The sequence below is a fragment of the Buceros rhinoceros genome, unplaced genomic scaffold, assembly GCF_000710305.1.
Source record: "Buceros rhinoceros silvestris isolate BGI_N320 unplaced genomic scaffold, ASM71030v1 scaffold2056, whole genome shotgun sequence".
Taxonomy (NCBI): Eukaryota; Metazoa; Chordata; class Aves; order Bucerotiformes; family Bucerotidae; genus Buceros; species Buceros rhinoceros.
The window spans coordinates 1-12101 of NW_010419139.1; the positions used below are offsets into that span (position 1 = coordinate 1).

General features: G+C 40.2%; 1 protein-coding gene across 1 annotated transcript; it reads left to right on the plus strand.

The window, feature by feature from the left end:
- The first annotated feature begins 210 nt into the window (after positions 1-210).
- On the plus strand, positions 211-10912 carry CCNE1 (cyclin E1). Its single transcript, XM_010138776.1, has 9 exons — positions 211-273; positions 6514-6656; positions 6737-6872; positions 7672-7818; positions 8576-8671; positions 9017-9151; positions 9241-9352; positions 9438-9595; positions 10350-10912. The coding sequence occupies exons 1-9, from the start codon at positions 238-240 to the stop codon at positions 10470-10472; spliced, it is 1086 nt and encodes a 361-aa protein (XP_010137078.1). The 5' UTR covers positions 211-237; the 3' UTR covers positions 10473-10912.
- The last annotated feature ends 1189 nt before the right edge of the window (positions 10913-12101 follow it).

Here is a 12101-nt window from a genome sequence, read left to right on the forward strand (position 1 = left end):
AGCGCCTGCCCTGCCGCCGGGCTTAGCCTTCAGGCCCTCCTCTCCTTTTGTTGGGTGGCCGGGGGCCATGTGGTGGTCTGGGTCTTGGGTGGACGGTGGTCTGCTGTGGGGCTGCCATCCTGAGGGACTGGGTGTATATCATGGTGGCCAAGGGTTGCTTGTCCCATGGTTTGTACACCTGAAATTATATATTCCTTTCTATAGTTCTTGCAGGATCCTGATGAAGAAATTGCCAAAATGGAGATGACTAGAAAAAAGCAGTATGAAAACCAGGTAACCACTTTGGCTTTACATCATACTCCTGTCATCTTACTTAACCCTAACTTTATTTTGCAGTACCTCATTATCACTACAAATATAGTGCAGCGGATATACAGCTACCACGTGCTGTTTAGTAATGGTCAACCCTGGCTGATGAAGAGTGCAAAACACTTCAGGCCATGCAGGTTGCTTTGGAGTTTTTGGAAGAGCTGAGGCCTGTGTTCATCTGAAGCATTACACTAATGCTTCAGGATACCCAGCTGCCCTGGGATTGCAAGAGTGCATCTTGCAAAGCCTTAATAAGCATTTAGACCCACACAGAGGGACTCTGCATTGACCTCTGCAGAGAGTTGCGAGAGTACAGTCATGCGCTTACATGGGGTATCTTGCAGGCCAAATCACACGACACTTAAGTGTACAAACAGAATAATCATTTGAGATGATTCTCTTTGCAGTCATGTTTCTACTTATGTATCACCTGGGAGAGTGGAGAGCTCACCCTTTCCTTCCACCATCAGGTTCATTCCTATTGATGAGTGTCATTATTGGACTGACAGAGTAGGAGGTTCCTGATTAGACCTTCAAAGTTTATACAAGTTGCTAAAGGGTAGTAAAGTAGACTTAATTTCTCTGCAGAACAAATGGACAGTTTCTGTAAAGTTACTTAGCTGTGGAAATCAGGGGAGGCTAGTAGTGACCATTGCCAGTTTTATCAGATGTTTACAGTGATCTGAGTTACAAAGTCAAAACTAAATTTAATTTTGCTCCCTTAGGTTCAAAGATTACAGGAAGGGCACTGAGATGCTGTAGGTATATGGTGTGGAAAGCATGGTGCTGTTGTACATGGAGATGCCCACTCTAAACAGAACAGAGAGTGGCCCGTTTTCTGAAATAGATGGATTCCTCTCTTTTTTTTCAGCATGCACACACAGGCTTGCTCTGTTACTGTCACTAGTACTTCAGGCTGTTAATGCACATGCAGGGCGATACTTAAGCTGCAAACGTCATGATCAGGCAGTGCGGACCATGCTCATTTGGTACACAAGGCTATGCATAATGTGGCACATCTAAGCAGAAGTGGCAGCTGGAAATTCTAAGACTAAAGTGCTACCATAACAGATGGGCATCATTGTTTGGAATGGCCTCTGCTTGTTGCAACTGTGTATACTAGTTATCAGTCAACATATTAAGCAGGGCTCAAATGGTGAGCATTTAATGAGGGGATCTCTCCTTCCCTTCTGTCTTTCTTTTGTGCAGTATATTAAACTAATTTCTCACTTCTGACAAGGAAGAGTTGCCTGTCCTTCACCAAAAGTTTCATTCTGTTTGAGCTGAGCAAGGGCTTCTTGTGCATGTTTATTGCACAACAGTAAGTTCATGTTAAAAAACCCTCAACAGGGTCCCAATTTTACCTTCTTCCAGAAAGACACTGGACGGAAGCTTGAAACACACTTTGCATACACTGACCTTCCACTTTGAAAGTGGATAAAGACTTTAATTTTGTCGTCGTTGTTCTTGCTTGTGTTCCTGGCCTGTTAGCCATTCAGTGTTACTTCAAGAATGACAGGTAAATTAAAATGTAGATAATTTAGGCAGTAGGCATCTAAAATACTTACCTGAGATTTTTTCAAGTTAAGCTTAGGATACTGGTGGGATTTGCCCTCTGATGCTGGAAACTGTAAATAAAATGGGTACCTGTGTATCCATCCCTACATAGAGAAGGTTTTCTATTGTGACAAAGTAGCCAGATTGTTACAGATCTGTTTAAAAAAGCTAACATTTGGCTGCACAGCAGCAGCTCTCCGGTCTATGGTGTGACACAAGTTATTCTCTGATATAAATTGCCATGGGCCACTAATGAGAATATGTTTACTGTTCCAGCAGCAGTATAGCAGGCTTGTATGATAGCCAGTGAGATAGTTATTCTGTTGAGGCACAACAATTCTAAAATGCAAGTAGCTATAAATCCACTGTAGCCTATACCATGTGACTTCTACATCAAATAAATTGTTTACTGACACCAGTTTATGCACAAGGCGAAATACCATAGTCACATCCCACTTTACGGCATCTTCGTAGTCAATTCATTAGTTTGCTTGTGTTGAACATAAGGCCTGAGTTCTTAATTAGGATGCAGTTACCCTTTATGTGATGAAAGGGTGGCTATATCATCAGGTTTGTGACAGCAGAATATTGCATAAATTCTGTGTTTGGTTTCAGAGAACTGGCACTGCTGTAATTCTGCTAGCAGCTCTCATATTAATTCTGGCTGCATTCTGTGGACAGATAGGCTTCCAAGGCTCGTGTAAGACAAAACTCATCTAACTAAATTAGAGTTATCTGTGCAATTGTGATACAGATTTCATGGCCACCTTCATTGAGTGTGGAGAATTGAGTCTAGAAGTTGGATGAAAAGTTTTCAGGTGAAAAGAAGATGGAGTAAACTCTCAGGAAATAGCTTTGATCAATTCTCACTAGATTAGATTTTTCAAGAATCTTACTGTTGCCAAATTGTTCCACTTATACTGGTTTGAAAATATCCTCCAAAAAGGTTCTTTAACTAGTCTAGGTTATCTATAGAAGATCCAACATAGAAAACAAAACAAAGCCCCCAAAAAACAACTTAAAGGTCTTCAGACAAACACACAAAGAATGTAAACTGTATCCAGGCTGAGAGCTTGACTTGTCCCAAATCTGGAGCAAGACAGTGTTTAGACTCTTGAGAAAATCAGAAGTAGTAGAAGCTCCCATGCTGTTCAGAAAGAATCAGAACAACTTAATACAATAATTCTCTTCCCTCTCCTAATTACTAATTCTGGAATCCCTTTCTGATGGCAAAGAATTATGCCATACTTCAAACTGTTGCATCCTGTGAGTGAAAAACGACTAGAACTGTAGGTCTTACTATTTCTGATAAACTAAGCTGCAGTATCAGCCCGATACTGGTATCTCTCTGTTACAAGGTGCTGCTGGGTTTTTTTAGGGTGAAACAAAACGGGCTGTCCTCCTTCTGTTCCTCTGCCTTTGATTTCCGTGCTGGAAATCCTCTGACCTTGCTGTTAGAATGCAGTTCTGTGTCATCTTCCTCTGCTTTCCTTGCTGCTCCCCTTGTCCCAGTCTGCAGAAGCTTGTTCTTATGGCTCCCAGCTCATGCTGGGATGCATGAGTGTCAACAGCTTGTGTTCTTAGATGTGGCTGCTTCACTGAAGGCTCTGCCTGTAACCAATAACCCTAGTGGTTGCTACCTGCTCCATGTTGTGTCTGGCCTATATATGTCCAAAAGATCTAAGTGAATGCTTGATTTGTCAGTGAATGACGACATGCTGCAGAAAACCGAGGTGTGCCAACATGATAGCTTAAAAAAAAAAAAAGACCTCTGAACTCAAGGGTTTTCTTTTATGGAGCTGTATGTACCTAGTCTGATGGACTTCTTTGGTGACCTGCCTTCTGCCCTTCGCAGTGCTTCTCCTAACAAGCCTTCTCATGTCCTCAGGTCAGTTTCTCCAGTCTGTATCTACTTCTCAGGTCTGAGACTTGGATCTGTATCTCTGATCAATTGTTCTATTCCTGTGTCTGGAACACTCCTGTGGGTGTCACCAAGCTTTCTCACTGGGCTCCGTACATATTTGAAGGGGCAGTTTTCCCCATTGATTTTTGGCTTATGTCCTGCTCAGCTCTTACTTGCCTCAGAAGCAAGCCTGGGACTGCAGGGTGTTCTACATCAGGCTGTGCAGATTCTCTATAACATCTGTTGTTTTTTTGGCAGCTTCCCGCTTCCAGCTCTGTGCAAGCCCAAAGGAAGCTTCATGGTTTCCCTATACCCTACTCACCTTAAACTGTTTCTTTTTTCAGTGGTGGCTCCTATTTCCTTACAGTTAGTGTGACATATTGCAGTTTCTTGATATTGTTTCTTACTTCTGGTTGAATGTCTTGAGAAATCTGCTTTAAAGTCTCAAGAGTCTGAACAAGATGCTTATTCTGTAAATCAAGATCTATTCCCCACTCATCTTGGTGAGTGGTGTTATCTAGTTCAAAACTCAGATTTCACATCTTTCCAAAACACCTCATTAAAGCTCTTGACCCTTGAATTATATTTCTTTGTAGAAGATTGGGGTGGTGAAATCTCAAATTAATTGTTGCTGCTGCAATGTGGTATTGAGGTAGCTGCCTTGTTTGTATCTACCTTCTGTAGAGCAGATCCCCTGTCCTTCAGAAGCTGCTAGTGTAGTAGGAGCTTTCAAACAGGTATTATATAATGTACTGCTTTCCTGTTGGTTTGCTGATTAACTGATAAGGCAGCACTTCAGCAAAGGCTGTTGGCAGCTGGGCTTGCCATGCACTCTGGAGGACAAAGAGTGACTAAAGTCTAGTTTTGAGGGAGGACAAAAATTAACTTAAAGCAATGCTGATGTGACACTTTTATTCAAACTTCAAGTTTGTAAGGAATCTGTAATTTTTAAGATAAAGATGCTATTCTTTTTGCCTTCCCCACCCAAATTAAACCATGGCATGGCTGAGTACATAGCTGTGCTAGATTTGCATGTAGAGCGCCAAGAAAATCTACCCATCTGTGTGTCAGTTATTCAAAGTACAAAGCAGCCTTAGCTGTGAGTGAACTGCAAAATGTGGTTTTTGTTTCTTCAAGTCAGTGGTTTCTGTTTCTGAAGCTGGTGCTAGAGGGTAGCCATTTTGCTGGAAAGTGATGTCATTTGTAGCAAGAACAGGGCAAAAATAGGTGTGGAAGCTTCATTGTAAGAGGCAAAATTTAATGTAGAGCATTTTACTTGTTAGTAACTAATGATTCTTCTTTTTTTCCTCTCCTTCAAACACATTAAGAATCCCATTGGGGAGTTCTGTCCTTTTAGTGCTGCAGAACAGATCAGTTTGCAGCAAGACGGCTGACTGCACTGTTGGGCAGAAATGCCAAATCTCAATTTGCTAAGGCATGATGACATGGGGCTGGATCAGTATTCTACTGCAAAATAAAACAAGTAGTATTTTCCTGGAGGGCTGTGTGAAGTGTATACCAAGATCTTGTTTAACAGAGTTAGCCAGGAGAAAAGTAAACCTAAACTTAAGTTCTGGTTCAAATAGAAGGTTACGATGGGTGAAGTGTTGGGCCTCTGATGTTTCCAGACCTTGACAAAGTTCTGTGTATTAAGTGGTGGACTTGATATTTTAGTGGCAATTGATTAGCCTGTACTTGCTTTATTCTGAAAACAATTGGATCGTAAGTGCTTTGCTTCTTCGTCTTAGCACTGCAAGATGAATGAGTAAAAACTCTGTAAACAACTATTTTGCTGTGGTTGTTGTCAAGGTTGCTTTGCATGGAACCACAACTGCAGGTGTCGCGTCTACATATTCCTTACCAGAAATCCTGACCTTTTATTTGTATAATTATAATCACGATTACAAATTGGGTTTTAAATTTACCTCTGCTTATTCTTTACCTGAAGGCAAGCATCTTGCTTTCCTGTCAAATATTTTTAACAACAAAATGCAACGTGACAATAGACTCGGATATTATTCTGTGAAACAGTTGTGAACCTTCAAAAGAACAACAGGGTAAATGGTCTTCAGCTTTAGTAGCAAACTTTCTCTGCTGTGAAAATAAGCAACACCTTGACACTCAGCACTGGTGAGGCCACACCTAGAGTACTGTGTCTAGTTCTGGGCTCTGCAGTACAAGAGAGACTTGAACATACTGGGAAGAGTCCAGCAAAGGGCCACTGAGATGATGAAGGGATCTGAGCCTCTCTCCTATAAAGGCTGAGGAAGCTGGGATTGTATTGCCTGGAGGAAAGAAGGCTTGGGGAGGTTGTGTCAATTTTTATAAATAATCAAAGGGAGGATGTAACGAAGATGGAGCTAGGCTTTTTCTCAGTGATGTTTGGCGATGCCTCATGGTGGGACAAGAGGCAGTGGACAGAAACTCAAGCACAGGAGGTTCCCTCTGAACATTTTTTTAGTGTGAAGGTGACCAAACATTGGCATACTTGCTTGGGGAGATTGTGGAGGCTCCACTCTTAGATACTCAAAAGCCATCTGGACGTGGTCCGGGGCCACTGTCTTGCGCAGGGGTGTTGAACAAAATGACATATAGAGATGCCTCCCTGTCTCTGCAGTTCTGTGCAGTTTGAAGAGGTAATTGTAGTTTCTGCCATAGCTGCTTGCCGCTATCTTGTTTTCTATTCACAGCTAAAATAATTATTTAAAAAGGCACAGTGTAAAATCTCGTGTTTTGTTCAATAGCCATCCTGGAATAACATTCCCAAAAATGCCCATATGCTGATTCCTACTCCGGATAAAGATGATGATCCCGTTGGTGTTGATTACCCTCACTTTATACACCTAAGTGCCGTTCCAACTAGAGCTTCTCCGTTACCAGTTCTAGGGTAAGTGTGCTGTTTTGCTGCTGCTTGTCTGCCTTCCTTCTATCTTCTGATTTGAAACTAAACATATTCATCTGTCTTAGCTGGGCAAACAGAGAGGACGTATGGAAAAACATGATAAACAAAGAAGAGACATATGTGAGGGATAAACTTTATATGCAAAGACACCCTCTCTTGCAACCTAAAATGAGAACAATCCTTCTAGACTGGCTGATGGAGGTAAGCTTTTCCATGCCTGTGAGTGCTTCATGTGTGCTTTTGCTGAAGTGTACTAATAACTGTCACAAGTACATTTCATGATCTTTGCATAATCCATTTGTCACAAAACACTCGTCTTCATCTTAAAGTCTGTCAGTGGCACCAAACTTCAAGAATATACAGTTGATTGAATTGATGGCGTACAAACTGGCAATATTCTGAATAATCATTTAGACTGATAGCGGATAACAATTGATTGGTCCCTAAAGCTCCACGATATAAGCTTTTTAAGGTCACACTGTGGATAAAAGCTGCCCACTGATTATGAAGGTGACTCTGAGAAGGAAGGTGTGGTGGCTTAGAGACCAGATGTGTCTCAACTTTGCTATCTGTTATGGCATGTAGAATGTACTACAGCTCTGTCCATATGTATCTTTTTTACTGTTTAGAGGACTTGGTGGCATAGTCGTAGCTCTTAATGCTGGAGTATTTGTGAGAATTTTCCTTTTCTGAGATGCTGGAATGATGCATCTTTGCAAAAGTGAGGAACCGATGTTCCGACTTTGTTAGAACACGAACTTGCATTGCCTGAAATGGTTTTCCCTCTGATGTCTCTGGTTTTGGAGTTACTGTAGCAGCAATCATCTTGGTCAAAGAAAACTTTGAACTCATGCTGTTACTTAACATGTTCCTTCGCAGCAGCAGTGAAGCAGAAAGCCAATATGAATTTTATGTCTAGCTCTTGCTTTTTTAATACAACTGTATCATCTGTTTTTGACTCTAATGCTGTTCTTGACCCTTGTAATCTCTGTCTCTCCAGGTTTGTGAAGTCTACAAGCTTCATAGAGAAACTTTTTATTTAGCACAAGATTTCTTTGATCGGTTTATGACAACACAACAGAATGTTGTAAAAACACTATTGCAGCTTATTGGTATCTCTTCTTTATTCATAGCAGCAAAGCTTGAGGTTAGTATTTCCAGCTTAAAGATGTGAATGGACAGACTGCACATTTAGTGTACTCTGGATGCATTTTGGTTTTATATCGGGTTTGTTGCTATGACTTTTCAGCTGGAAGACAAATATTTTCTTTTCAAAATTCTAATTTTTTTAGAAGTGGCTAAAATTAAGACTAGCTAACATCATGGTATATCTGTTTAGATTTGTTCTACCACTGAAAAGACTATCAGATCAAAGTTTTCAATTGCAGTTGCTAAATGAGTTTTTGGCTGTCTGCTGTACACAGAGACCACTTGCAATTCTGTCCGTGGAGTACCTGCTGGATGATAGTCTGAGCTATTCTTTATTTACTGAAACAAATTGAACTGTTCACATGCATAATGCTTTCTAGGTTCTTGCTCTTTGTCTTTTAAGAGTGCTATTATTCTTCAGTCTGTTCATATCAAGCAAAGGATAAAAGGTGTCTTATTTTTTTTCCAGGATGTGTAAAAATTCTCGGTGTCTCAGTGGTGCTATAGTCAAATATAATGCATGTTGTACTGAACTCTCAAAAGTGAAAGGTGAAGGCTGTGAGCAGGAAGGTCAAACAAGAAAACTGTGTCTATGAAAGGCAGAGTAGAACACCATGAGTTAGGATGGAGGCTTGGTTCTTTTCCACCCTCTGTTTTGAAATGCTGCAGTAGTGGTGGGTTTTTCTTTTTTCCTTAGCACCTGAGACCAGTTACAACCTATTCCACAAGTTAATACTTAATATCTTGTATTTCAGGAAATTTATCCACCAAAGTTGCACCAGTTTGCCTATGTTACAGATGGAGCTTGTACCGAAGATGAAATCCTCAGTATGGAATTGATCATTATGAAGGTGATATATCAAACTGGAATTAGTTCTTTAGTTTTTCAAACATACAGCATAATCTGACTAAAAGCTGAGAACCTCAGTTAATCTTATGTGCTGCTAAGAGGCACAGTTTCTCTTTCTAATTAGAAAAGTGTTCTCTAGGTAACAAGCGATTTTAAGCATCCACCAGTATATGCATATTAAAAGAAAAAAATGAATAGTTACTTTATCCTATCACCAGGAGGATTAGATTTGTGTGTTTTGGAGATTCCTCAATAAACTGGAATTACAGCTTCTTCAATAAAGTTGCATGGTTTAACTTAGGAACTCTTTATTAATCTGAAGTCTCGTGCATGTCTACTCTTTCAGGCTCTTAATTGGAACTTAAATCCACTGACAGTTGTATCATGGCTAAACATTTACATGCAAGTTGCATATTTAAATGAGCTTTATGAGGTATTGCTGCCACAATATCCACAGCAAATATTTGTACAAATAGCAGAGGTAAGACTGATTTCTTCCTTCAAACGCTATTTCACCTGGGAAAATAAGTTTTCTTATGATAGACTTATTAAACATCTGTTGCCTTATAGCTCTTGGATCTCTGTGTGCTGGATATTGGCTGCTTGGAATATACATACGGAGTACTCGCAGCTTCTGCTTTGTACCACTTCTCCTCATCTGAGTTGATGCAGAAAGTTTCAGGTATTGGCATTCATAAAGTAAGTCTAATGTGTTTACAGACGTAAAGTCTTCATTCAGGCAGATGAGCATATGTCTTGTCTTCCAGGTTATGAATGGTGTGAGATAGAGGAGTGCGTCAAGTGGATGGTCCCGTTTGCCATGGCTATAAGGGAAGTAGGAAGCTCCAAACTCAAACACTTTAGAGGTATAGCTCCTGAAGACTTGCACAATATACAGACGCACATAAACAGCTTGGACTTGCTGGTATGTATGTCTAATGAAGACAAAAGCTGACTGTAAAGTCTCACATATGTTGTTTCTCCTTTAGTTAGGACATACAGTAAACTGAAGTGAAGCATTATCAGATCGGGACTGAGTGTATGCAAGTGACAAAAGCAGAAGGTTGTACTCCAGTTCCAAAATTTTTGGGACAGACACCTGACTTGTTCGGTACTCAGTTTGAGATGCTTCAAATACTGTGTGTTAGACCTTTCTTTATGGGAAATACAAGTGATACAACCCTGTCTGATTAAAAAGAGAACAGACTGATCACTCGAGGCTGATCTTGTGGGGCATTCTTGTAAGCATTATGTGACATTAGTGGTTGACAAGTTGAGCAACAGTGGCTTTTAGCATGAGAAACTTGTAGAGGGTCCAAATCTTGTCCAGCAAATTGTGGTTACTCCTGAATTATTGGAGATTTTTCTATTTGGGTTATTTAGTTGTTGTAGAAGTTAAAGCTCTTCCAGTTCAGTTGCTTCTGAGTTTTGCTTTCTTGAAAATTACCATAATGCTGATCATCGGATTACAAAAGTTACTACTGACCTCTTGGGTTTGTATTTAGTAACTACTGTGTACTGCGTGATTTACCTGCTGCTGATAGGGCGGTTAGACACAGATACTAATTTCCAGATTAGCAGTCTATTGAGTTATAGAACACTGAATTATATTGATTTGTTGTATAGATGTAACAAAATAAAGTGGTTTGGTTTTTTCCCTCCTTTTCCTGTGCTTTCAGGACAAAGCTCAAGCAAAACAAGCCATATTGGCTGAGCAAAATAGGACTTCACCTTTCCCCACTGGTGTCCTTACACCACCACAGAGTGGTAAGAAACAGTCTTCTGGACTGAAGCCAATATGACTTGAGAAACTGTTGACAGAGGATTTTGCTCAAGTGCCTGTTCTGCTGGTTCTGACTCCTGCTCCATTATGGAAATGCTGCCAGTGAAGTTCATAAGCTTTTTATGGAATCTGAAAAGGAAACCTTACTTTTTGTGACAGAAGAACTTTTCTATTTGGAATATTTTTATTGAACCTTAAAATATTTTAAAGAAATGGATCAAGTACACCAGCCACTTAAAAGAACACCGAAGAGTGCTCCAAATGCTGCTATGGAGGGTGATGCTTGATGTGACCAACTGTTCAGAAAAAGGGCTTGAAGTTTAGATGAGTTGCTGTGCTGGTTTGTCCTTTGGATGATCTGCAGTCATACTGCGTGTGCCCTGTTGACAAATGGGTACTGTGGAAGACAACTTTTCAAAGCCTCTTTTTCAAATGGTTGGCTTACAACTTGATGCCTTTTTAAAAACTCTTTATTGTAAATGCTGCTATGTCTGTGTATCCATTTTTAATAAAAAGGCTGTCTAAGACAGCTGGTTTTATGTATATTCCTATTTTTCTTCTAATTATGGTCATCTATGTTTTCAGACTGTGACCACTAGTAATATGGGAGTTGGGGATGAATGATGTGGTATCTATGGCTTTATTTATTTACCACTACTGGCTAATCAATTAAAACTCCCTTTTTGGATACTAAGGTAAAATTGTCGTGTTGGGCTACTTGGATTTCCCTTAGCCAGGTGCAAGTGGCTAGGGAGGGGATACTAAACATGACAAGTACGTGGGGATTCCTTCCACAGCACGTTTTCTAATGATCAGTGTATTGGGAAATTCCTCAATCAGATTGTCTGGATTACTACACTTAATAAAAATAAGTGATCAGAAGGAAAAGCCTACCTTTTCTTCAAGCATAATCAGTCTTTGACAACTAATTGTCTTCTGTGCAAAAACTGAATTCTGCAATGGTGTAGCCTTCTTACCAGAAGAGTTGTCTGAAAATCTGAGAAGTCCTAGTGAGGCCTTTTCTGGAAAGGCATGGTTCTGGAGAAAAGAGAAATGGAGAAATAACTGTAAAAAATGTTTGCTTGTTTTTTTCATGATGTTCGCTTTGAAGGAATGTTCAACAACACTGAAAACTTTTGTGAGACTACCAGGATTCATCATGTCCTTTGGCAGATAACATACATGCTACGACACTGATGTTTCAGGAAGCTCCTACTCTGCGGTTGGTTAATTTTTCTCTTTGGTTGCCAGCAAGGCTGCTCTTTTTAATGTAATAAAAATGCCTACAGTAACTAATGGTAAGCAAATTATTTAGTGTTGCTGGCTGTTTTTTCCCTTGCAATGAATGGTTGTAAGTTCTGTGCTAACAAAACAAGTATAAGTTCTAGCTGAACAAGTTTGCTGGTGCCAGCTCAGAGGTTTTAATTTCTCAGAGAACTATGTATCCTAGACAAAGGAATGTTATATCTGCTTGTTAATGAAAAGGTTTGTAACATCGGAAGAATTGTCAAGGAATGTTTTGGTACTTGGCCCTTAAATTTAGAACACAAAATGGGAGTAGATGGGAAGCAACCCTGCTCAAAAGGTAGTCTCTAGCTCAATTCCAAAATCACCAGGCAGACTTCAGGACAAGTCCTTCTGCTGTTAC

Coding starts and splice junctions, on each gene's coding strand:
- CCNE1 (XM_010138776.1), top strand. CDS start 238: ATGGAGATGACTAGAAAAAAGCAGTATGAAAACCAG. Junction 6,873..7,671: donor TTCTAGACTGGCTGATGGAG/GTAAGCTTTTCC, acceptor CTGTCTCTCCAG/GTTTGTGAAGTCTACAAGCT. Junction 7,819..8,575: donor TCATAGCAGCAAAGCTTGAG/GTTAGTATTTCC, acceptor CTTGTATTTCAG/GAAATTTATCCACCAAAGTT.